The sequence below is a fragment of the Lynx rufus genome, unplaced genomic scaffold (assembly GCF_022079265.1).
Source record: "Lynx rufus isolate CCGP_SWC_20201006 ecotype Redwood Valley unplaced genomic scaffold, mLynRuf1.p SCAF_7, whole genome shotgun sequence".
NCBI classification, from domain to species: domain Eukaryota; kingdom Metazoa; phylum Chordata; class Mammalia; order Carnivora; family Felidae; genus Lynx; species Lynx rufus.
In genome coordinates this window covers 79,414,851-79,441,312 of record NW_025814889.1, presented here as the reverse complement: position 1 = coordinate 79,441,312, position 26,462 = coordinate 79,414,851, and the positions used below count along the sequence as shown (strand labels likewise).

Here is a 26,462-nt window from a genome sequence, read left to right as displayed (position 1 = left end):
AGGGGAGAGATGGGGAGAGGGTGGGGAGTCACACCCTGAATGAACAGGCTTTAACCCTAGGATCGCGGTGGGCTCATGGGAGTATCCCAGAGGGTCCAGTGTGCAAGGGCGACAATGCGCTCGCTGAACACCTGGCAGGAAGGGACAGGGTAGTGGTGAGGGATTAGCCCATTGAATTATGGAGGTGGTGGTGTATGGGGGTGGGTGGGTGAAGCACAAGTTAGCATGAACCCATACTCTGGGGGCTCTTGGGAACAGTGGACAGAAAACAGCCCCCCCCCTTCTGTCATTCATCCAGGTTAGCCCACTCCTCCATTCCTTTCCTTTCTTAGCATCTGCCCCCCTCCCCCTCCCCCACCCCGGGCATCACTCATTGGGTTTTCTGGATTCATCAGGTTTTGCTTTGCCCAGGGGGGCACTGGACCTGGAGAGTCTGGGTATTTCTTCCGGCTGTCTGTCTACTCCACCCCCACCGCCCACAGCGGCTCTCTGGGACAGTGCCCCACCCATCCCCAGCCTCCTAGCGGAGCCGGCCTTCCTAGAGGCAGGAAGAAGGACCGCTTCCTTTGGCAACTCACACCCGCTCCGGATTACGCAACAAGGGCCATCTCATTCTTTCCTAAAACAAGAGCTCTGGGCAGTGGCTAAGTTTAAATTCTGGGCCCCCAAGCAATAACGTCAGCAAGGGCTTCCTGAACTTTTAGGTAAATACAAAAAAAAAAAAAAAAAAAAAAGAACTTCATTCCCAGCAGCCCTTTGCCCCCTTCGTTGGCTACCCTGGGACCCTAGAACATGAATTTGGGGAACAGTGCCTTGCAGTGGCTCTGAGACACGGACGCAGTTTGGACAGGCTGGGAGGAGGGGGGTTGGGGGAGTGGGAGGGGGCAACTGTCCTCCACTGTGTGAAGACTCTGTGACTTCCTGCCCCAAGCTCTGACCCCAGGGTGGAGAGCTCTGTCCTGTCCCCAAATCCCTACCACTATTTATTATGCCTTGCACATGGGTTCCAGCTTGTTGCTCCTGCATAAAACAGGAAGGCCCTGGGAAGTTTGGGATGGGGAAGAGATGGTCATGCTCCCTGCAGGATCCGCGTGCTCCCTGCAGGATCTTGCTTCTCCTTTGTAGGTTATATTGCAGGAAAGCCCAACACTTGGCTAGCCTCTCATATCCGCCACTCCCTTCTCAAACAGATTCCCCCAGGTTTACTGCTCCCACCTGCCCAGCTTGCTTCCTCCCTGCAGTGCAAGCTGGGCTGAGCAGTTCAGCACCACCACGGTACTGTTGCACAGTACTGCCCTTTCTCCACCCCTCCAGTGTGGGTGTCCAGAGCTGTACACGGTGGGTGCTGGAGTCTAACCAGTGTCTTCCTTGCAGACTGAGACTCTTGGACTCTGCTTTTCCTCCCTTGGGGATGCCCTTCACCACAGCGCCGGGAGCCGTGGGATCTGAAGCACGTGGTGAGTGCTCAGGATGGAGTGTGGGCCAAGATGCAGTCCTTTGGGACTCTGCCCTCCTTGAGAGAGAAGAGTTTGCTGAAAGCTTTTCCAAGGCTGTGAAAACAGCTTGGGCTATTGCTTCGGCTTTTCCAGAGGTAAACTCTGCTGAGCCTCCTCCTCCTCCTGTACGGGACACTGTCTTCTTTGGATCCCTTATGCCCTGTGACTCTCACACCCAGTAAAGGAAAGGGCCTGCCTAGAGCTTTGAGTCTGAGGAAAGACAAGTGGTGGCCCATTTCACAGGCAGAAAGCTCCGGGGATGCAGATCAATGATCACATCACGACATGGCCAAAGTCTAGCATGGGCTAGACGGGGACTCTTCTGATAACCTCAGCTGGCCTCCAGCTTTCGGTCCCTGCAGTCTCCACAGAGCCTTCCAGTTGGTGCACACAGTCCTGACCATGGGACTCTCTCCTTCTCGAAGGCCTCTGGTGGTGCTCCATGTCCCCTGCCCCTCACCCCGAAAAATCTGTGCTCCCATCTACCATCCATGGCTCTGGGACAGTGACCCTGGGAGCACACTCTGGTTCAGCCAGCTGGTTGGGTCACCTTTCCCAGAACCCCGTGGCAGTCTCCCATCTCTGGAGCTGAACTGAGATTAGGGGAAATGAAGGTGTGGCCTAATCGGGGCTCAGAGGGCAATTCTTCCTCTGGATTCCAAGCATTCATCTCACAGGGACAGAACCTTTATTCCCTTCAACACAAACCAAATCCCATCACTTCGTCCTCACCTGCTCAGCAGGCAGGCCAGCTCTGTGCCTTCCTTTGAATTCATCCACATTATTGTGCTGCTATTGTCAATTTTTGTTTATCTTTTCGTGTGTCTTACTTTTCCTGTTAGACTGTTGGTGCTTTGAGAACAGGAGCCCCACACCCTCTTCATCTCTGGGCCCCCAGCTACTGTATAAGGAGTTTGGAATTGATGCAAGTAAAAGTTGGTGTTTTGGGTGGGAGCAGAGATAGTCCTGGGGGAGAGCATTGAGAGGTAAGGGGCACACTGTACCACTTCTGGAGGCTCCACCATCACTCCTGTGCTTCTGGGCTAGCCCAACCCACCCCAGAAGGTCTCCTGGCCCTCCCACCACTTCAGCCGTTCTCTCTCTCTTCTTCTTCCTCCTCTTGCATTCAGAGTAAAGGCCGAAGAGTCTAAGAGGCCCAGAGTATGGTAGGGTGCAATAAGAGAGGGACATCTGGCTCCAGAATAAGTTAAAGAGGGCATCCTAGAGAATGAGGCTTTATAACAGAGCTTGGGAGAAGAGATGGGAAGGCAGCAGGGCATTTTTCTAGACTGGGCTGGAGTCGGCCAGACAGTTGGGAACGGGGAATCATTAGTGGACAAGAAGCAGCAACTGGGGATCTGAGATTTGCTTCTTTGTAATTAAATGAACAAAGCGTATTCAATAGATTCATAGAGCCTTTATTTATGTGGATATAACTAGCTTAGATGGACGTAATAGGGAGACCTGGTGCTCTCTGAGAGCTTAGACTTTATATCTCTTCATCCAACACATACTTCATAAACACTTAAAAAAATCAACAAGGCTGCTAGGGTATTCCAGGATAGAATGTAGACTGTTGCAAACGAATCTAACTGTATTACAGATCTATGACATAAGCACACTGAAGGTGGTGAGGGGAAAAAAGGTGCTGACCTCAGTAACTCTAGAAAACAGTGTTTTGACTGGAAACTGTAAGGCTAAAGATAAAAGGCACAGCATAATCTATATAAACACTGTGCTCTAGTTGATACATTTTCTCCTGGGCTTATAGGTTACAAACTTTAGAAACTGCTTTAGATGTAGAGCAGTGTTGAACAAATAAGTTACGGATATTGGGAGCAGGTTTCTCATTGCTGGTGGGAGAAGCTACAGATAAGTAAGGGGAATAAAGTAGAAAATAAAAATCCAAGTGCATACTGATTGTATTAATTTGTTAGGGCTGCTGTAACCAGGTACCATAAATCAGGTGGCTCAAAACATCAGAAATTTATTGTTTCACGGTTTTGGAGGCTAGAAGTCCAAAGTTAAAGTGTTGGCAGGGCCATGGTCTTTCTGAGACTCTAGGTAGAATCCTTTCTCGCCTTTTCCTAGCTTCTAGTGGTGGCCATCGATCCTTGGCATTCCTTGGCTTGCAGATACATCAGGCTAATCTCTGCCTCTGTAATCACATGGTCATCTTTACATTGGCTTCTCTCTGTGGGTATCTGTCCAAATTTCCCCTTTTTATATAAACACCAGTCATATTGAATTGGGGCCCACCCTAGTGATCTTGACTTAGTTAAATCTGCAAAGACCCTATTTTCAAATAAGGTCACACTCTGAAGTGTTGGGGCTAAGATTTCAACATTTCTTGTTTTGAGGGACACAATTCAATCTATATCACCGATACAAATAAGTGATTAAACAAATAAATTAACAAATAAGTGGGGAAGAGGAGACAGATCTTCCTTCCAGAAGACTTCCAATGTATGTAGATACTCTGACCTCCAGAAGGTAGAGCTTAACAACTCTCCCACCTTGGGTTAGACTTGGTGATCATGCTTCTAAAGGGGAAGGAAAAATAGTAACTTCATAGGGGAGACACGTGGCAAACACTACCTTAACCTTGTGATCAAGGTTAACCTCACCAGTGATTGTCAAATGGGTATTCATGTATCCCCCCTCCCCCATATATGACATGGGAAGTACTTCACCTCTATGAATTTCTTTCCACATATCCATAACCCAATCCAACTGCAAGAAAAACATCAAACAAATCCAGGTTGGGGGACATTTTACAGGATACCTGGCCCATTTTCCTCAAGACTGTCAAGGTTATGAAAACCAAAGAAGGACTGAGAAACTGCCTCCAACCAAGAGAGACTGGGGAGAGATGACAATGAAGACAGTGTGGTACTGTGGATTGAATCCCAGATTTTGATCAAATCCAAATAATCTTTTAAAAGGGGGAGGGGCGCACCTGGGTGGCTCAGTTGGTTGAGCATCTGACTTCGGCTCAGGTCATGATCTCACCGTTTGTGAGTTTGAGCCCCGCATCAGGCTCTGTGCTGACAGCATGGAGCCTGGTTTGGATCCACTGTCCCCCTACTCTCAAAAATAAATAAACATTAAAATATTTAATTAATATATATATTAATTAAAGGGGGGGAGGGGCACCTGGCTGTCTCAGTTGGAAGATCATGTGACTTGATCTCAGGGTTGTAAGTTCCAGCTCCACATTGGATGTAGAGATTACATAAAAATACAATCTTAAGGGATGCCTGGGTGGCTCAGCTTGTTAAGCATCTGACTTTGGCTCAGGTCATGATCTCATGGTTCGGTTCATGAGTTCAAACCCCGCATTGGGCTCTATGCTGACAGCACGGAGCCTGGAGCCTGCTTTGAGTTCTGTATCTCCCTCTCTCTCTGCTCATGCTCTGTCTCTCTCTCTCTTTCTCAAAAATTAGTAAACTTTAAAAAATTCTTTAAAAAATACAAATAAAGTCTGGAGTGTAGTTAATAGCAACGTACCAATGTTGTCTTCTTAGTTTTGGCAAATATACCATGGCCATATAAAATATTATCAGTGGGAGGAACTGGGTAAGAGATATTGGGCAACTCTCCACACTATCTTTGCAACTTTGCTATAAATCTAAAATTATTGCCAAATAAAGAGCTTATTAAAAATATATATCACAGTAATGGTTTCACCTCAGTTTCTAAACAAACAAACAAAAATTTTGTATGTCCCATGCCCTGAGCTGAAGATAGAGAAATAAGTAAGATGGCCCCCTGCTTCCGAGGAGATCACAGTCTATAGAGGATGGCCACGTGAATTACTGACAATGATAATAATAATAATAATGGTAATGGTCAATAAAAATAATAGCTTACATTATCTAATACTTTCTATATGCTGAGAACTGCACCAAGCACTTTACATATAATTCTCACTGTAAGTTATTAAGATGGGTGATGTTATTATTTGCATTGTTCTTCCTATAGGGGAACAGTAAGTCTTCAAATAGAGAAGTGACAGAGCAGGGTTTGAACTCAGATTTCACTTGAGCCCTCTGTGAGCTGCTTCAGTGTTGTCAACCTCCTAGTCATCTTTGACGGTGTTGCTGGAGGGTTTTGTTCAGAACCATCTGCTGGGAAAATCCATCTCCAAAAGACCTCTTTAAACATGATCACTTGGACTGGGAAAAGGGCCATTCCACAGAGCGTCTGTGGTTAAATTCTGAGCCTTTAATTCTGAGCCATGGCCAACATGACTATCAGAACATTAGGCATCAGAAGGATTACCTAGGATCTTAATGGAATTTTCCACCTGTCCCTATTTCAAACCCAACACGTCTAAAATCACACTTATTTTCTCCTCCCACGAACCATTCCTTAACTTTCCTATTTTGGGCGTGGTCTCAGCACTCTCCCAATTTCCCAATCATCTTCCATGCTTTTCTCTTTTCTCCTGAAATTACCTATTCCTGTTGCTTTCCCCCATCTGGTCTTAAAGTGTTTCCATTTCTGTGGCCACCTTGATTATTTGGGGTCTCATTGTCTTTCACCTGGACCATGACAACAGTTTCCTATGGACTGTCCAGTTTTCAGACATTATCTACTCTGTACCCAGACTATTCTTTCTGAAATGAAAATAGAGCATATAATTCCTCTGCTTAGAAACCTTCAATGACTCCCTATTAACTCCAGGATCAAGTCCAAATCCTTGGTTTTCAATCCTCTTGTTCTATAACCCCTATTATTACCTTTCAAGAACCACCCACCCTGACCAAATATGCTCTTTGAATTCATACTTTGGAGCTTTTATTCGTAATTACACTCCTAACCTTGCCCTTCTTCTCTAGCCTTGTATTCTCTAGTTTTTATGATCAAGTTCTGGGTGAAATTGAATAAGTCTTTTCACCCTGATCCCAAGAAACTCACAGTCTCTGGGGAAAATAGACAAGGAAATCAACAATGACACTATGTAAGGATAGGAGGGATCAAAGACTAAGTGACACAGAGGGAGAAAAACTTAAGCTTGCCTGGGAGAATCAGAGAAGGCTTCACAGGGGAGATGATGCTTTGGCTGATTGTTGGAGTAGAAACTTATTAGGGAAGGAGTAAGGGGAAGGCTTCTAGGCAGAGGGAGCAACACCTGTCTTTACCAATCATGTGGCTGTCCATCATGTGTCTTCTGTTAACATTTCTGATAGTTTGTCTTGTATTTCTAGCACACTTTCATATACCAGATCTTTTCTTCTTATAACTGGCTTATAAATGCCCTTAGATTAGGGGCCATATCCTCTATTCCCCCATCCATAAAATGCTTGTTTCGATATCCACTTTGTAGAATTGTTAGGTTAGGGGAAATTCATGTGATGTACATGGTAGGCATCCAGTGTTTTTGTTTTCCTATAATGAATGGAATGAAGTGTCTAACTCAGTTCCTGGCCCACATAATATACTCAGCACTTAATGAATGAATGATCCTACCCTGGTTCAAAATCGTTGTGTTCACATCTGAACTCTGCTTTGGAAGGCCTCGTTGGATGGGAAAAGATCCAGAGAGACGCAATATTTCAGTAGGGTGAGGATACCTGCCTGTGAGAGCTAACCAGATGAGGGCCGTCCAGTCTGAAGAGGAGGCAAAGATGTTGAGATTCAACTCAAGTTCACTGAATGCTTATTTATATTTTGCATAATTTCACAATGTTCTATTACCATCTCCACTTTGCAAATAAGAAGGCATATTTAGAGACACCAAATTCCTGGCTGAAGGCCACACAGCTGGACGGTGGGATCCACTGGATTCCAAGTTCAATGCTTTTTACACTTCAACATAAAAACTTTCATGATGTAGAAAAACATTAAGACTTTGGATAAGTTAAATACAGACTTGTTTGCTAAACTGTCTAAATACTCAAACCACATGTAATTTCTAGAGCTAGAGAGAAGTTGTTTTAAGGCAAATAAAAGGAAGGGTAGACTTATGTTCGGGGTAGGGTAGGAAGAAACACAAGAAATGTATTATTATGATAAGCAGGACAAACTGAAAAAGAAAGAAATTAGAAAAGAATTAATAAGATCATAGGTATAAGATCCCTGGCAAGTCATGAAAAGACTAGACCTCCTCTTTTACTTCTTCTTGAGCTATGAGAACACCCTCAGCCTAAATCTGGCCTCTTTCCAAAGGCAACCTGGAGTTGTTCGAGGTCTGGGTTCCTACCCTTCTGGGCAGGCCAGCTGTGCCCTCTTTATTACCTGTCTCTGGCAGAGCTGTTGAAGAAAGTATCCTAGGCTGTAACAAAACATTGGTCATAGTAAATATTTCTTTTTTTCCTCCCTAAAATTTTGGCCTGAGGGCCTAGAATTTAGTATTAAACAACCAGAGTAAGTTTAGGGAGATAGCAATTAAATCTCATACATCACACTCGAATACAGCTGACCCTTGAACAACATGGGTTTGACCTGGTTCACTTATAGGTGGATTTTTTTCCCGATCAACACGATATAGCACTGTATTTTCTCTTCTTTGTTATTTTCTTAGGAATATTTTCTTTTCTCTAGCTTACTTTGTTGTAAGAATACAGTATACAATATACATAACATACGAAATATGTGTTAACTGACTGTTTTTTTTTTTTTTTTTAAATTTTTTTTTTTTCAACATTTATTTATTTTTGGGACAGAGAGAGAGACAGAGCATGAACGGGGGAGGGGCAGAGACAGAGGGAGACACAGAATCGGAAACAGGCTCCAGGCTCCGAGCCATCAGCCCAGAGCCCGACGCGGGGCTCGAACTCACGGACCGCGAGATCGTGACCTGGCTGAAGTCGGACGCTTAACCGACTGCGCCACCCAGGCGCCCCTGTGTTAACTGACTGTTTACGTCATTGCTAAGTCTTCTGGTCAACAATGGGCTATTAGCAGTTAAGTTTTGGGGGAGTCAAAAGTTATACATGCAGATATGCTGTATTTATCAGGAAAAAAAGCCCACGTACAAGTGAACTCGCACAGTTCAAACCTGAGAAGACAAGACACAGACTGGAAGACAATATTTGTAAATCACATATCTGATAAAGGATTTGAATTCAGAATATATAAAGAACTTTCAAAATGCAATATTAAGTAAAGCAACTCAAGTTTTAAGACTGGGCAAATGACTTGAACAGACATGGTCACTATCTTTATTGTGGACCTATTAGGATTAGCTATGGAGGCCAGCCTCAGGATCTTCATCTGCAAAAAGGAGATAATAATAAGAGTCACCAAAGAAGATAGACGGATAGCAAATAAGCATGTGAAAAGATATTCGATATCGTTAGTCATTATGGAAATGCAAATTAAAATCACAATGAAATACCACTACATATCTACTAGAATAGCTACAATTAAAAAGAATGACAATGCCAGTGTTGGAGAGGATGTGGAACAGCTGGAACATTCATCCACTGCTGACAGGAATTTAAAAGGATACAACTGTGGCGCCTGGGTGGCTCAGTCGGTTAAGGTTAAGCGTTCGACTTCCGTTCAGGTCATGATCTCACAGCTTGTGGTTCTGTGCTGACAGCTCAGAGCCAGGAACCCGCTTCAGATTCTGTGTCTCCCTCTCTTTCTCTGCTCCTACTCTGATCACGCTCTGTGTGTCTCTCTCAAAAATAAATAAACATTAAAAAAAATTTTTTTAACTGACACAACTATTTTTTTTAATGTTTATTTATTTATTGAGAGACAGAGAGGGAGAGAGAGAATCCCAAGCAGGTTCGGCACTGTCAGCACAGAGCCGGACTTGGGGTTTGATGAACCCCTTGATGAACCTTCATGGCTTCATGAACCATGAGATTATGACCTGAGCCGAAATCAAGAGTTGGATGCTTAACCGACTGAGCTACCCAGGCGCCCTGATACAACTATTTTGGAAAAGTTTGGCAATTTCTCAAAAAGTTAAGCATTCATCTACCATGTGACCCAGCCAGTCACTGCGAGGGGCTTACCTAAGAGAAAATAAAATGTATGTCCATACAAAGATTGGTGCGTGAACGTTCATAGCAGCTTTATTTGTAAAAGCCAAAAATCAGAAACAACTAAATGTCCATCCATCAACAGATGAATCATTAACAAATTGTGGTATATCCACATAGTAGCATACAACTCAGCAATAAAACAGAATGAACTAATGACACACGCAGCAGCAACACAGACGGATCTCAAAATATTTATTCTGAATAAAAGAAGCCAGACATCCCTCCCCCACAAGAACGTGTGTGTGTGTGTGTGTGTGTGTGTGTGTGTGTGTGTGTATGAAATCTGTGATTTCACTTAAGTAAAGTTTTAGAATATGTAAACTAAACTAGTGACAAAAAGCAGATTAGTTTCCTGGGGATGAGAGGGTGGGAGGGAGGGATTACAAAAAGAGCACAAAGAAACTTTTTAAAAAATGTTTTACTTATTTTTGAGAGAGAGAGTGCAAGCGAGCAAGCGAGCATGAGCGGGGGAGGGGCAGAGAGAGAGGGAGACAGGGGACTGGACATGGGCTACTCGCTGACAGCAACCGGCCCATTGGGGAGCTTGAACTCATGACCCGTGAGATCATGACCTGAGCCGAAGTCCAATGCTCAACCGACTGAGCCACCCAGCCATCGCCAAAGAAACTTTTGGAAGTGATATTATGTATGTTCATTGCTTTGACTGTGGTGAAATTTTCATGGGTGTATACATAATCTATCAAATTGTGCACCTTAAATATGTAGGGCTTATCCTACGTCAATTATATCTCAATAAAGTTGTTTAATCAAATACAGTTAGATATCAAACACAAATTGTCAATCAAATCCTGAGAATGTTAACAGATTGATGATTCACCAAAAGGGCCAGCCCCACACCTGGAACCCAAAGATGAGGAATTCTTGAGTGGAATCACCAACCATTAGTAACACTTTGGAAACACCTTCTTCTGCCCTTTCACCATTTGAGGCCCTAACTAGCTAACTAGTTTCTGGAAGGAGCCAGGAGACCCTGTGTGGGATGGTTGTGACTCTGAGAGCCCCCTGGGCTGTTGCTTTCTGGTTGCCTTTGGGAACAGCTGAGTTGAGGCTTGGGGTATTTTTTATAGTTTAGGAAGGGGAGGTTGAAGAAAGCAATAAAGGAAACAGGAGCTGGAGATGAGTTGGGGAGGGTAATTCCAGATTCATGGAATCCAGGGGCTGGAATGGCGCTAAGAGACCACATGCTTCAAAATTTTTGTTTATGGGTAAGAACACCAAGACCTTGACCTCAAGCATAGAACTGGGGCTCTAATCCAGATTTCCTAATTTCCCATCTATATTTTCTCCCATCACCGATTTCCATCATGCCAAGTGGCCACTGTATATCTAGCAGAGACAGACCTATATACAGAAGTGACTTTTAGGTAATGAAAGATTGTAAAAAGTGCTTAGATGAGGCGCAAATGAAATGGTATGAGAACGCAGAGGAGGGAAAACCCTCTGATCTGGAAGGGACATCTGGTGATGGGAGGCGACCTGCGCAGCCCTCCCGAGAGTGGTAATAAACACCCTTTAGTAGGTGCTCAATAAATATGAGTATCCTTCCCTTCATATAATGACTCGGGCCTAACTTTCCTTACGTCACACCCAAAGCTTCCCTTCCGAAACAGCCAGAGGTTTCACGCCATCGTGGTTTTGCATCGGAAGTTCTCTCTTCCTGCAATGAACTGTCCTTCCCAGAATGAGCGGAAGGTGACAAGACGTGGAGCTCGGGGGGAATAAAGAGCACATGGTAATAGCATAGCTCTGGAGAATAAATATAAAGCACATGGTAACAGGCGCACAAGCTATGGAGACCAGCCTCAAGATCTGCATCTGCAAAAAGGAGATAATGATAAGATTCATTTCATAAGGTCATTTCATAAGGTTGCTGGGTGGCTTAAGAGGACATTCCTACGAAGCTTGCTTTCAGCGTCGTCTGTGCCACAGAACGAGCGCGCAGGCAAGACTGGCAGCAGCTGTAGGTGCGCAGGGACCTTCCACGCCCGCCCCGCCCGGCGCGGGAGCCGCCCCTTGACCGCCCAGTCCGCGCCCACGGCGCCCGGCGCGGCGTCCGCGCCGCCACGTCGCTGCCTCCACCCTCCCACCCTCGGGTTACCAGCCCCTACCCTGCGCTAGGTAGCCAGTTCACCGGGCCGCGCCCGAGCCTGCCTGCGTCCTCCCATTGGTTCTTGCAGATGCCTGTCATCCTGGGGCGCTGCAGATTGGCCGGGGAGTGTGGGGATGGGCGGGCCTCGGAGAGCGTAGGAAGGGCGGGGACCCGGATGTGTGTGGTGGTGGCGGCCGAAGAGCTAGTGTGAGGAGCTGAGAGGCCTATGGATGAGGAGAACGCGGCGGCCCCGGTAGGCGGGGATCGGGGGGGGCGGGGTCCCGGAGGCTTCGGGTCCCCCCCCCCGGAGCCTGAGGCGGGAGGCGGGGGTCCTGGGCGGAGGCTTCGGGGTCAGAGGCGGGGCCTGCGCCCCGGTCCCTGGGCTTCCTGCCTCGGGACCCTCCTCGGCCCCGTGCCGGGCCTGGGGAGACTGGGTGTAGTCGCGCTGACGAGCCCGGCCCTCCTGCCCCCGGATCTCGTCTGAGGGCCAGGCGGTGTCCGGGCTGGAGGCGGGACCCGGTGCGGCCACCGCTCGCGGGTGCCAAGGCTGTGCGGTTCTGGGCGAGCGGACGTCCTTAGGTCTGGGGGCCACTATCTGTCTGGGGTGGAGCCCAGGCGGCGAGTGAGGAGGGCAGCCCCGCCGGTGCCAACCCTTCTGGGCCACGTGGTGCCTGTGGCTACCGCAGAAGGGTGTAACAAGCGCTTTGGGATCGAATTCAGCCCAGCTAAGGCTCATTTAAGCACCTACTGTATGCAGGGTACTGTCAGGCCTTGATGGAACCTCTGTCCCAATGTTTGGGCGATGGGAAGAGAAAAGTACCTCCCATTTTCGTTACTTTTGGCTTCCAGGAAAAATTCATTCGTTCGTTCATTCATTCATTCATTCATTCATATATTAGCACCGTTGGTGATTTAAATATCCAGGTCATGCTACTCCTCTCCATCTTCACTGCTACCCTCCTAGTGGATGCCATCTCTCATTGGAGCTGCTCCAACAGCTTCTTACTTGTTCGCCCCTTCTGCTCTTGTATATCTGTGATCAGTTCTCCAGCCAACAGCCTGAATGATCTTTAACATCTGATAAACCTTAAAAATCCCGTCATTTCCTTGCTTAAAACCCTCCAGAGGTTTCCTGTCCCGCTTGGGATAAAATCCAGATTCCTTAACCTGTGGTCTGCTCTGGCTCCTGGCTTCTTCCCATCTTCTTCTTGAACACTCTCCCACACGCATTCCCTACACACCAGCCACCCTGGCCTTTGTATTCCTCTACCGTACCTGCCTTCCACCCCACGACCTGTGTCCTGGCTGGCCCCTCTGCCTGAAATACTCTTTCTTGAGCTTGTCCCACGCCTGGCTTCTTCTTAACTCAAGTGTCACCTTAGAGAGACTTCCTCTGTCCGCTGTATCCAAAGTAGTCTTTAGACTTTACGCCTTTATTCTGCATCACCCCACTCTACTTTTCTCCTCTACTGTCCGACGTCGTCAGGTCCGTGTCTTCCCTGTCACGCCTCCCGCACTGGAACGGAAGTGCTGTGAGAATAGGAATCCCACCCATCTTGTTCACAGCGGTACTCCTAACACCAAGAACAGTGCACATAGTAGGAGCTCAGGAAATGCTGAATGTTAAGGACGAGGTTGGGGATTGTTGACTGACTTTGAGTCCAGTGCCCTCTCCACGTTCTGGTGTGCTCTGGGCCCTGCCTCCTTCTCAGTCTCCTTCTCAGTCTCCTTCTCCCCATGGCAGGTTTGTTCTCATGAACAAGATGGATGACCTCAACCTGCACTACCGGTTTCTGAATTGGCGCCGGAGGATCCGGGAAATTCGGGAGGTCCGGGCTTTCCGATACCAGGAGAGGTTCAAGCACATTCTTGTAGACGGAGACACTTTGAGGTGAGTTTAGGGGGAGTGCTTCCACATTTTCCTTGCTCTGCCAGGTCTTAGAGATGAAAAGGGGCCTTTTCAGAGGCAGACGACTGTTGGCACCTGCCCTGCGAGGGCCTTTGACCCTGGAGGCCTTTCTGAGTGGAGCGGGGTGGAGCTGTGTCTCTGGGTCACTCTGTCCTGGTCCACATTAGAAGCAGTCGTGTAAGAGAGAGGAAGCTGCTGGTGTGTCGAGTCGCCCAAGTGCCTCGTTGAGGGGACTCCAGTGGGTGTGTGGCTTGTCTGGGTCTCCTTCTGCCTGCATCTCAGGGGGTGGGGTTTGGTGGAGAGTAGCCGTTTCAGAGGCAGTGGATTTCCTGTTTTGGGAGGACAGTCCCACAGTGCGTCCTGCCCACCAGTTTCCAGCCCTTTGGCTTGTGTGTTTGTGTTTGTTTTCTCTCTCTTCTGGCTTGAACCCCTTCCCTGACTCCTTCTGAGCCTAATTCTGTCACAAAGTTGTCCCTGAAGGGGGGGGAAGGAAGTAGTGCTGTTTAGCCTGAAGGCAAAAAAGTTGAGGAGTGGGGACTGAATAACCGTCTTCCAGTCTACGAAGGGCTTTGGTGCAGAGGATAGAGACCAGCTGTGCTTCAGCTCCACTGAAGACAGAGCCAGAGAAAAAGGCCAAAGCTGCAGCATGAGGGATTGAGGTTAGACAGGGTTGTGAGACCCCGGCTAGGCAATTAAGGGAGGTTCCGCATTCTTTTCCTCCTAGAAATGAAGGAGCCACGCTCTTGTTGGTCTGATGTGGGTTGGACCTTGGCTGGAGGCAGCAGGAGGGGTGGGTGACCTCAAGTATCTTGTTACGGTGTCTGTGCAGATGTCCCGAAGTGTGGCCTGATAGATTCTCCTCTGTGTTGGCCCTTACCGGGGGATGGGGCAGCGGTGAGGATGCTGAGGCCCTACCCCCTACTCCTGGGCTAGGCTGCTAATGAACCCCCCCCCCATTCTTCTGTTAGTTACCATGGAAACTCCGGTGAAGTTGGCTGCTACGTGGCTTCTCGACCCCTGACCAAGGACAGCAATTATTTTGAGGTGATCAAGGCAGTGGGGGGGGGAGAGCAGGGGGTGAGATTGTTAAGCTCCAAGGAGATTCTTGCTTTCTTCCTTTTAATTTGCCATCAGGGCTGTCTTCTTGGCTGAGAAAAGGGCACAGAATACCATGGTGCCTCAGCTGAGAGATAGATGCCCCAGTGCTGTCACCCTGTCTCTTCTGTTCTCCTGTCCCTCAGCTAGGGGAGGAGCTATGACCCACACCCCAGACTCGGACCCATGTCCTTTCCCACTTCCTAACCAGAGCCCAGCATCTGCTCATTTTCCTATCATTTTCCATAGCGTCCAAATGATTTTCTGAGTAATGATGACAAAGTAGGCCCCTGGTCTCCCCAGTTCTCCCCTCAGTGTCCTTTCTTTTTCTTTGATTACCATGTTTTTTTGTCTCTTTGAGGCTCTTTGAGCTTTTGATGTCTGACTCCCCTTCCCCACCCCGGCAGAAATTCATCCCGATGCCTGCTAATCCTTCCCCCTGCACTCTTCCTTGTAGGTGTCGATTGTGGACAGCGGGGTGCGGGGCACCATTGCTGTGGGGCTGGTCCCTCAGTACTACAGCTTGGATCACCAGCCTGGCTGGTTGCCCGACTCTGTAGCCTACCACGCTGATGATGGCAAGTGAGTTGCCTCCTGTGGAACCTTGTCCCTTTCCTGTGGATTCGGGAACCTTAGATATAAAGGACTACCTGGACGTGGTTTTTGCCATTCCTTCACCCGTCTTGGGGTATTTTCATAGACTTTTCTGATCAGGATGGGAAGGTGGCCTGATAGCTACCCTTGGAGGTTTGTAGACTTGGAGGGGAGGGTGGAGCTTATGCGTGGACACAGATGCCATTGCAGGGTGACTGGGAGCAGCAAGGTAGGCCCCAGGGGTCAGTGCCGTGGAGAAGTTGGGAGGCCAGGCTCAGGTCCTGTGTCTGTGCCGCTCTGTTTGCAGGCTGTACAATGGCCGAGCCAAGGGCCGCCAGTTTGGGTCAAAGTGCAACTCCGGGGACCGGATTGGCTGCGGCATTGAGCCCGTGTCCTTTGATGTACAGACTGCCCAGATCTTCTTCACCAAAAATGGGAAGCGGGTGAGTGGGAAATCCCAGGTGGGATTTAAGCGGGTTGAAGCCATCCGAGGATCTGTGGGAGTGGAAATCATCTGGCTGGGCTTGCTCAGGGACCCATAGGCTTTAGTTCCACCTCCTTCAGGCCAGCCTCAGGTTCTTCTGAAGTCTGTGTACGGGACAAGACACTTTCCCTGCCCAGGGGAAGCCAGGACATTGGCTAGATGATATGTGCACAGGGGTGGGTTAGTGCAGTGGAGGATGGGCAGAGATTGTAGGGGACCGAATTGGGTTATTTGGGGGAAAGTTTTGAGCAGAAAAGGAGAGGAAGAGGTTACAGCCTGGCTGCATAAGCTGGAGGTCCTCTTCGGAGATTTGACTTGAATGCTTTTGAGGGATATGTCCGTTCTGTGTTTATTTTTCTTGTTTCGCTTCTCCTTTCCTTCCCTCTTTGGAGACAGGCTAGTAGCGGTGAAGAGATGGGTAAGAGCGATGGAAGAGAGACCCTCAGCTGTCTTTCGTCTCCTGTCCTGCTCCATCTCCCACCCTGGGAAGATTGCTCTCTCAGGCCTTGGTGGGGGGTGGGGGGCCCTCCTTAGCGTCTGTGCCTCTAGAACACACACGTGCCAAAAGCATTTGGCAGCAAGTCAAGAGATTTTTGTCTGCCCTCTAGCTTTGTGGATACCTTGCTTGGCCAGGCGTGCTTAGCAACTTTTTAAACTTTTCCGTACCTCTGTTTTGCCGTCAGCGTGTGTGGTAGTTATTTGTTGCATCATCTCAAAAGTACCCTTGTGAGAATTAGGTGAGCTGTGGAAAAGTGAGCCAGGCGGCAGCTCCCTTCCTCCCTCCCTCCGCTGCAGGTGGGCTCCACCATCATGCCCATGTCCCCAGATGGACTGTTCCCAGCAGTGGGCATGCACTCTCTGGGTGAAGAGGTGAGGCTGCACCTCAACGCTGAGCTGGGCCGCGAGGACGACAGCGTCATGATGGTGGACAGTTACGAGGACGAGTGGGGTCGGCTGCATGATGTCAGAGTGTGCGGAACTGTAAGTGGAGGAGGGGGTGGAGTGGTGGGGGTTGGACCGGGAGGCCTGGGCTGAACTCTGTGGGCCACATACGCGTGTCTGAATTGCTTAGAATGGGGAGTGAGGACAGTGTCTTTTATAGGGTTTTGGGAAACGGGAACTTGGGGCCTTGACGCGACTTCTTGAATCCAGATCTGTGTTCTCCTTAGTGCTGATTGGCTGTCTTCCTTCTGTGTCACTGAGAGCTCAGGTTAGTTGCTTTACTCTGAGAACAGCAGTAGTTCTCCTTTGCCTTCTTTGGTTCTTTTTGCATCTGGTGGCCTCTGCTGCCCTGCACATCCGGGCTCATTTGGAGGCGGGATGCCTGGATCCTCTTTTCAAAAGCCCAGTCTTAGCTCAGCTGGCCCAAGCTCTCCACTCACTGTGCTGCAGGTTATGTGTGGTCACAAGCCCTGCTCCTGTGGGGGAAGGTTCTGAGATCTGTCTTGAGTAAGTGTCAATGTCAATGTCTTCTGTCTTCCCCCTACATTTTGATAGAGGAATGCGAATGAAGGCAACTGAAGGTTCATTGAGACTCCTTGACCCTCCAGAGTCTGCTTTTTTTTTTTTTTTTTTAATTTTTTTTTTTTTCAACGTTTATTTATTTTTGGGACAGAGAGAGACAGAGCATGAACGGGCGAGGGGCAGAGAGAGAGGGAGACACAGAATCGGAAACAGGCTCCAGGCTCTGAGCCATCAGCCCAGAGCCCGACGCGGGGCTCGAACTCACGGACCGCGAGATCGTGACCTGGCTGAAGTCGGACGCTTAACCGACTGTGCCACCCAGGCGCCCCGAGTCTGCTTTTTTAATACACCGTCTCCTCATACCTGCTTTGGTCTCTCCCTGGATTTGAAACTTTCTTGGGGAGTGTATGGACCTTAGGAGAGGGAAATTCTTCACATCTACCCTCGATGCCTCATGCTGGGCTGGGAGTGAATGGATGCTGAGTCAGGGGTCTGGCCCTGGCCTCCAGTGGGCTGCTCCGGCCTCCCACTTCGAATTGTCCCTCTGCCGCCCTCTTGCTCCCGGCTCAACCTTTTTCTCCACCCTCTGGCCTTCTCACCCCAACCCAGGCTGTTTTCAGCTTAGCCTTTGATAGCAAAACAGAAGCAGTGGGGGGTGGGAGTGGATTATGAGCAAGGCTCCCCCCATTTCTGGAGTTCAAGGTGAGTCAGACTCAAGGAAAATGGCAGAACGTGTGCCCTCCTGCTGCTCCTGACAACTCTGCACCCCCTCTGGCAGTGGGGTCTGAGGGCCGCAATGGCGGCAAGCCGGGAGGCTTCAGATGCCCACTCTTTGATCCTCATCTCTTTCTTTCCCCCTTCCACCATCATCTTGACAACATCTACAGAGTTGAACTTGGGACTGAGCCAGGGCGATGTTCCAGCTCTCATCCCTGACCTCTCCTCAAGACTGTTTTCCTGGCATCTTTTCCCTGCCTGGACCTGTCCCCACTCTGGCCCCAGCTCCTCCCAGGCAATCTTTTCTAATTGATGTAGAATCCTGTAGACATTTATAAATAGCCTTCCTTCCTCTCTGCCCTTCCCCAATGCCCTCAGGTCACACATTTGAGAATTTTTTCTTTCTTAGACATAAGCTGTTTGGCTCTTCTCTCAGACCCTCACCCCAGCTGGGGACAGCTGGCAGGGTGGACACACTGTTCCCTGAGCACCTGCTCCTCTGGGGCAGACTGGAGCATGAGCCTCTTGAGAGATACATGCCTTTCTTCTTCTCTTGCCAGCGACTCCATCTTTCAAATGAGGGTGACATATCCGGTTTCTTCCTTCCATCCCCTCGGACCCTATCCCTGCTTGTCTCTTGCCCTGCTCCTTCTTGTCCCTTTTGACCATCCATTGTGTTTGTGATCTGGGGATGGGAGTTGTATCTCCTGGAGGAGCCTGGGAGAGGTCATTTGGGCTATTGGAGGCCTGTGCCTCCCACTTCTAAAGATGTATAGCTCAGCTGTTTCTCCATTTTGCCCTTCCTGTTTTCCTGTCCCCTCTGTGGGGAGCCTTTCCCTGGAGCCTCAAGACCTCCGCTGTTGGATGGGCCCTGTTTCTCCCGCCTTGAGTGACGTTCCCGGTAGAGCGCCCTTTAGAACCATAAAGGTCTGGGGGAGGCTCTGATGCCATCCAGTCCGGGGCTTCCCAGTGCGGAGCCGAAGACCGTTCACCTTGACATGCAGGATGTTTAGCATCCTAGGCACCCAGACCCAGGGTGCTGGGAGCTCCCTCCCCTAGTCTTTGTGACAGCCCTCATGCTCCCAGATCTCTTGTGCGGTTGATGAAAAAACACAGACAGAAGTGAAAACAGCACCAGACAGAAGTGAAGAGACTTGTTCAAACGTCAAACAGTGAATTAGTAGTGAAACTAAGTCCAGATATTTATTCTTTGATCCCTTGCCACCACTCTGTCCACTGCCAGACACATGCTGTGCCCTTCTCCCCAACCCTTCTTCTGTAGCCCGTCATCTCTCCTCCTGGCCCTTCTTGTAAGGTGAATCGGGGTTCCTGGGCTTTAAGTCCCCACCTCCCCTGTCAGTCTCCTGACTAGCTCTTAGCCACGGCCCTTTTGGGTGAGCTTACCTTGCTGTCTGGGACCCTTTGCCTCCTGGGCCTTTCTCTCAGTTTGGAGTCTCTGTTATCTTCTCTCTTCCCTTCTCACTGGTTCTTCCTACAGAGAAGAACGAATTCCTGACCCTCTTTTTTCCCTCCAACATTAAATTATGAACAATTTCAAACATATGGAAAAATTGAAAAAATGGTACAGTGTGTACCCATTTACCTGCTACCTAGCTTCAACAGTTGATATTTAGTTGTGTCTGTTTGATCTGAGCACCTGTATATAGACAGACCTGGCTCTTTCTTGAGTGGAATCCTTCCCCCTGCATCCTGTGGCCTCAGTTTCCCCTCCTGAAGAGTCCCTCCTTTGCAGAGCTCTGAGGGTGTTGAGGAACCGCTGCTGTGTTTGCTCAGGGATGGGGGTGTTACCCCTCACCTCATCCCTGCCCCCAGGCTTTGCAAAGTGAGGTAATGTGTGGAGGGTGGGGGGCAGTAGGTAAAGCTGGGGGATTAGACTCATTCTGTCTTTGTTTCCTGCTCATAGCTCCTCTGACAACTCCTTAGTGATGGAGCAACGGCTTTGGTACACAGAGAGGGGTGAATAAGGCCTCACCCTCCAGGGGTCCTCCCGGACCCAACCCAACCCAACCCAGGAGGAGACCATGTTGGGGCCTGAGCTGGCCGGTGGGGAGTGTGGAGCACGTTCTTGGTGCCTGTTTCAGCTGCTTCTAGGCCCTCAGGGCACTGAGCCCTCCCTTGCTCCTGTCAAGAGGGATTAGGGTCTCTGCTGGCAAGAGGAGGAGGGCGGATACCAGCCAGAGAGAAGTGACTGGGAAGGCGCTACTGGGAGGTGGGGGGTTGGAGTGCAGGAGGCTCTCTGCAATCTGGCCCGCAGCTTCCATTCTGTGGCTTCGAGTCCACCTGTTTGGCCTCTCAGGGCTTTGGTGGTGTGGGGAGGGAGGCTCAGGAGTTGGGGGGCTTGAAAGCACTGAGGAAAGGATGCCCTTACCCCACCAAAGATGTGGGGGAATATTCCTGCTGCTTGGGCATTATTTGAGAAGTACTAAGAGGAGGGCAGCTGGTCAGTGGGGACAGAGTAATCTGGGGCGTGCTCATCTGTCCTAGGGGAATGGTGACCAGTTCTGGGGCCTATGGGGCTGCTGGAGTTGGAGGTAAGGGCTGAGATGAAGGGTCATTTCTGACTGTGATGCGAAGTTATAGTCTGTTGTAGCTTTGGGGTGACCGTTCATGTTCACGGAGCATTGATACGTGGGTATGTTCTGGTACACCCCCCCCCCCTTCCTGATTTAGGGAAAGGCGGAACATGTGTTGATCACCTGGGGGCAGGCTCCATGCCGAGCACTTGACACACTTCATTTAGTCTTCTCTCGCCCATTTTAGGAAAATTCCTTTTACTGAGGAAGAAACTGTGGCTTAAAGGAGCAAAAGTCGCTTTCTCGAAGTTAGCTTCTAGTGACTAAGAGGAGTTAGGATTTGAACCCAGGGCTGTGTGATTCTCTTTCCAAACTGAAAGGCATTTGAGGCACAGATGAGGGACCAGCATTGAGATTCTAGCAACTCAGACCCTAGGGGCTAAACCTCCCATCTCCACTAGGTTGCTAAAGCCCTAGTCTCAGGAGGGGAGGAGTGAACTCAAGCTAGGATCTGTCAGGGAGGCCACACTCCCCACCTGCCCCTGTAAATGCTGAGAGAGGATCAGATGAATTGGGGCAGTTTACGCCCTAAGGGGTGGGTGGTTCCTCTCTTGCAGAGGGTGGCATTTGCTGGGACCTAGTCTTCCAGCTGTCGGCAGTCAGTCTGAAATGCTGTGCCGGGTGGGGAGTGGGTTTCAGAGTCCCACATTAGTGGGTTTCGTCCTCCTGACCTTTTAGCTGGAGGAAGCGTCCCCACCCTGTCCACAGACAAGACTGCAGTGGCCGCAGTCCTCAGTGTTGAGGCAGAGGGAATGGTTGGGCGGGTTTTTCCCAAGGATCAGGATCTGGAGCCGCTGCCTCTTGGCTCTGGAAGTGGAGAACACTGTGTTTCCTACGCCGAGGCCAGTTGGATGGAGTGGGTCGAGGGCAGCTGTGGGATCCCCCACCCAGTTCTGCAATGCTGACCGGAGAGGGTGGGCTGGGGGGCTCCTCGCACTGGGTGGAGCGTTAAGCCAGTTAATGCACACCAGGCTCTACCCCTCCCAGCTTGTGGGGAGATGCCGAGGAGGAACCCAGGCCCAGCAGAGGATACAGGACCGTGAGGGGAAGTCCAGCAGTGTGGGCCTTTAATTAGTACCCGGTAAATCAGAACGTGGCCTGTGGGGGGACCCCCTTGTGGTGAAAGAAAGCAGTGTGAGCTAACCGAGAAGACCTGGGCTAGGGGTGTAAATAAAATAGGGTGAGCATAACCTGAAACACAGAAGGTCATGGCTGGAGGAATTTGAAAAAAAGCCTGGGTGTGGATGTAGGAGGCTTCCCATGCAGCTCTGGCTTTTCCTCTGGTTGCCTCTCCCACCTCAGTTCTCTTTTGGAGAAGAGGAGAGGATGGACTTGAGGTGGCAGGGCTTTGGGGATCGAGGGCTGAGAAGGGGACCCTGTCCCTCAAGTGTTCTGTCTGAAGGGGTGGTGAGGGTGCAGGCCCTGCCTCTGCCACAGACACTAGGCTTTTGCACTGGTGCAGGCCAGCATAATTCCTTTCCTGTTCAGGCAGGAGTTCTTGGGGGGTGAGAGGCCAGCATCCCAAGGCTTGCCAGGGATGAGTGGAGGAGGTCCCCAGGCAGTGTTTTCTTCTGGGCTGGAGGGTGGGAGAGTAGACTAAAGTCTTGAGGGGCAGTTTGGCTAATTAAAAAGGGATTAAGGACTCCCAGGTGATGCTGAGGGTGAGGAAAGAGGGGATGGGGTTGAGTCATAACCCCACCATTACCATGACAACTGATAAATAAATCCTCCCAGCTTGGGGGTGGCTGCCCCATCATGCCCAGGCAGGACCATTGTGGAATTGAAGAGCCCCAAGAGTCCGTCAGTCGCCTCCCCTCTCCCTCCACCTCCACACCCCTGCTGTGAAAGGGCCGAGAGGGGCTGTGAACAGGAAAGCCTGCCTTCATGTCTCCGGCCTGCCTGCTCCCCTCCTTCACATTAAGTAAAGAGTGGAGCTGGTCATTCTGGGTTCCCTGATTCTCCGCAGCACCCCCCTGACCCAGCTCTGTCCACAGCCAAGTCAAACAGCCCTTGAGAAATCACGTCCGTCCCATCCTAGGCAGAAGTGGTTTCTGAGCTGTCTCCCCTCCCTCAGACATCTGGAGTTGGCACCTAACCTCTGCATCCTCCCTGTCCCCATTAGGCCCCCTCATGTCTCCTCTCAGCGCAGGCTTCACGTCCTCACATCTCTTTTTCTCCTGTCCAGGGCCCCTGGGTAGACCTCTTCTAGCAGGGTCTTTCAGGGCAGGGAGGTGACAGCCTGGAGACCCCTAGTGTGGTCCTGGGTGCTCAGCCAGCTGGGGTGCTGTGCTGCTGCCCGCCTCTCCCCCAAAGCAAGGAGAGGGGCTTTGGCTCAGTAGGTAGATGGGTGCGGGGCTCAGCCCTCCTGCCTGTGCTGCCTCCTTTGCTTCCCCCCCTCCGCCCCATTCTCCCATGCCTGCCCAGAACGTTGGGGCCCAGTTTCTTCTAGGATCCTTTCCCTTCCAGCCAAGGGTTTGTCACGCTCAGGAAACTGGTCCTGAGTGCCTCTGGACCAGGTTTCTAGGGCAGGTGTCAGTCTGCCCTCTGTACCACCTGCTGCCCCTGGCTCTTCCCCCACAGCTGCTGGAGTACTTGGGCAAGGGCAAGAGCATCGTTGACGTGGGGCTGGCCCAGGCCCGGCACCCGCTGAGCACCCGGAGCCATTACTTTGAGGTGGAGATCGTGGACCCTGGAGAGAAATGCTACATCGCCTTGGGGCTGGCCCGGAAGGTGGGGACTCGTGCTGGCTTTTTACCTGGAGAGCTGCTCAGCTCTGGGGCTGTTGGAATGGGGCCCAGAAGCTCTTGGGGAAATCGGGGAGCAGGGGGGGCAGGCTGTGGAGGGAGAAGGGTCTTTACCCGAGCATGGTTGTGTGTGTTCGCTGTGGGAGGGTACGCACCCCCCATGACCCACAACCAGATAGAGGGTCCTGACTGCAGCACTCAAATGGGCCTGCAAGGTGGGGTGGGGGCAGCCTGCAGCCCTGGCTGTGAAAGCCAAACACCCTTGTTACCTTCCCTGCGTCCCCTGCAACCTCAAGTGCCTGAAGGGGGTGGGAGGCTGCAGGGGAGTGAGCAGCCCTCTGGGGTTGTAGCCTGTTTCAGAAGGTTGAACGTGCAGATGCCCTCTCTCCTGTTCTTTTTCTGTGCATGGGACCATAGGTTTTCTCTTTCCTTCTTGGTGCAGGATTATCCCAAGAACAGGCACCCTGGCTGGAGCAGAGGCTCTGTGGCTTACCATGCAGGTGGGTAGGGGCTGCCCCGGGGCGGCTGAGGCCGTGGGGGCTGTAGAGGCACAGGGACATCCATTTTCCTGACCCCCAGCGAAAGGCCTCCCCTCCAGCGTCTGGCTGGTGAGACTTTCCCCTGCTGCTGTCTCATCTCCCCTTCCCAAGCTGCTAGTGCTTTCTCTTTGTCTGTGTTTTTCCTCCCGGCCTGAAAAGCGAGGGGAGCCGAAACAGGGGCGGGAGATCTGGGCCCAAACTGGACATTCCAGGCCTCTGAGTTGGCTCCCTCTGCGCCCTTCTTGCAGATTCTGCAGTTTCTTTTTTTGGTCTGCTTCATTTCCTTTAGGGCTTTCTTTAGAAAGGAGTTGCCATGAGCTCCCAGTGCCATCCCCATCCCCTCCTCAGCCCCTGTCCCCTCTCCCTTCTCCTGCCAGCATCCTGAGGGAGTCTGCTGCCCCTTAGCATCTTGAGCGAATATTGTGTCTCCTTTTTTTAATATGGTGCCCTCTTTCTACTCCTGTCTTTCCATCTTTGTTTCACCTTGACCCCTTCCCTTCCTCAGTGCCAGAGAGGGAGAGGAGCAAGCATTCAACTTCAAGCAGGGACCTCTCTCTCGCCCGGTGGAGGGTAGAGGATCAGCCCTTTCTTCAAGTGTGTGTCTTCTCCCTCCCCTCCTCCCCCTCTCCCCCCCCCCCCCCACCCATAGATGATGGGAAGATCTTCCACGGCAGCGGTGTGGGGGACCCCTTCGGGCCACGCTGTTACAAAGGGGACATTATGGGCTGTGGAATCATGTTCCCCCGGGACTACATTCTGGACAGTGAGGGTGAGTAGGTGGGGGTGGCTGACCAGGCTGGTCAGGCAGATGGTGGGGGCAGTACCACGGGAGCTCAGTTTCCTGGCCTCCTAGGTGACAGTGATGACAGTTGTGACACAGTGATCCTGTCCCCAACTGCCCGAGCCGTCCGGAATGTCCGGAATGTCATGTACCTGCACCAGGAGGGAGAAGAGGAAGAAGAGGAAGAGGAAGAAGAAGAAGATGGGGAAGAGATTGAGCAGGAGCATGAGGGCAAGAAGGTGGTGGTGAGTGGGGACAGGGTGGCGTTGGACTAGGGTTCTTGGGCCTGGGCAGGGGCTGGCATCATTGGGGAATAGGACCCCCAGCCAACGCAGGGAAGAGGGGAAGGCCTGGCCGTGGGCGTGTTCTGTTCTGAGGTGCTGGACGTTGCCCAGACTCTGGTGGGGAGCTGGTTTCCAGACGCCCCCTTGTGGTCACTTCCCACATCACCCTAAGTCTCTCCCCCCGAGGGCTTCTGGGAGTTGGCAGTGCTTGGGGTTCAGGCCTGTGTGGCTCTAGTAGCATCATCAGAAGAGGCTAGAGCCCACCTGCTCCACTCCTCTACATGCCTCCACCCCCAGGTTTTCTTCACTCGGAACGGCAAGATCATCGGGAAGAAGGATGCTGTTGTACCTTCTGGCGGCTTCTTCCCCACCATTGGAATGCTGAGCTGTGGGGAGAAAGTCAAAGTGGATCTGCATCCCTTGAGTGGCTAGGGGCTTCTTCCCTAGACCTGCCCCGTCTCCTTTTCCTCACCCTTTGCAGAACCGGGTGCCCAGTTCCTGCCTTCCCCAAGGATTTGCTTACCCAGCAGGCCCCAGGGAGTTCTTAGTCCCTCCGCCTCCCCCCAGATCAGGCCCCTGCCGAGCTCCTGTGTGCCCATGTTTCTGACCTGGTGCTACCTCGATCATCAGTCAGTCCTGGACCTGAGTCCCTGGTTGGACAGGAACAGGCCCTAAGAATGGAATTGGTATACTGGTGGGTCCCGCTTGCTTTGGCTGGTGGACTCCCGCACCTTTTCTTTCCCCACCGGCCATAGGAGTGGAGAGGAGTGAGCACCCTGTCTCAGCTGCTATTTGGGCATGAGGCTTTGCAGGGGGTGGAGTAGAGACATCCCCCTCCTCTATTTATCACAGTATTTCCCGTTGCATCTCCCTTTTTTGTTCCCTGTCCTCATTGTGAACCAGTTGCTGCTGTTATCCCCCTGGCTGGGCTCGGGGGGCTCTGTTGGGCCCTCTCTCTCCTTCCACTGACTGCTGTCCCAGGAAGACTACTCTAGGGTCTCTGTTCTTTCCCTTGAGAGCCCGCTTTCTCCTTCACTGCCTGCTTAGGCACCGTAGTCCCGCAGAGAATCTGAGTCTCTGGCTCCCCGCAACTGTACACACAGTCGGGTGCCTGTTATGTGTTGAATGGAGTGAGAGAGGGGCTGCCAAGTGAGGGGGCCTGGGGCCTCTTCTCCCATCCCCTCCTTGGGACACCCGTGGTACCCTTGTCCCTAGTTCCCTGGGATGCACGGTGAAGGCAAGACCCGGAGCCGTGGTCGCAAGCGCAGAAGGTGGCTCGGCCCCTCACTCCCCTTCCCTGCTGCACCCGTGTCCCAGCTTGCTGCCCGTGCCAGTTGCCTGTTTTGCTTCAGTGTTTGATTCTAGCACTTACATACGTCCTCCCCTACCAAGCCCTCCTGTCTCCCGCCGCCACGACCCCTGACCCCCTTCCCATACAGTGACTTCTCCTGGGAGGAAGAGGGAGCGGGAGCTGTTAGCCTTGGTTTGCACAGAGTGGGTGGGCCTTGGGGAAAGGGGGTGAGCTGCTGTGTTGCTGGTGTCCCCCCTTCGGCCCTCCACTACGATGTATGAAATGTATGTACAGCCCAGAGATGTTTATACAGCCAATAAAGATGGAGTTTCTGTATTTATCAGGATGGCCTGG

The 26,462-nt window shown here is 50.9% G+C and overlaps 1 protein-coding gene across 1 annotated transcript; it reads left to right on the top strand.

Moving 5' to 3' along the window:
• The first annotated feature begins 11,782 nt into the window (after positions 1–11,782).
• SPRYD3 (SPRY domain containing 3) lies at positions 11,783–26,451 on the top strand. Its single transcript, XM_047065680.1, has 11 exons — positions 11,783–11,865; positions 13,357–13,503; positions 14,490–14,565; positions 15,074–15,198; positions 15,518–15,653; positions 16,490–16,675; positions 23,050–23,199; positions 23,656–23,713; positions 24,402–24,521; positions 24,606–24,778; positions 25,115–26,451. Exons 1-11 carry the CDS (start codon positions 11,843–11,845, stop codon positions 25,247–25,249), a joined length of 1,329 nt encoding a protein of 442 aa, XP_046921636.1. The 5' UTR covers positions 11,783–11,842; the 3' UTR covers positions 25,250–26,451.
• Positions 26,452–26,462: the final 11 nt, after the last annotated feature.

Coding starts and splice junctions, on each gene's coding strand:
- SPRYD3 (XM_047065680.1), top strand. CDS start 11,843: ATGAGGAGAACGCGGCGGCCCCG. Junction 13,504..14,489: donor GTAGACGGAGACACTTTGAG/GTGAGTTTAGGG, acceptor TTCTTCTGTTAG/TTACCATGGAAACTCCGGTG. Junction 16,676..23,049: donor ATGTCAGAGTGTGCGGAACT/GTAAGTGGAGGA, acceptor CTTCCCCCACAG/CTGCTGGAGTACTTGGGCAA.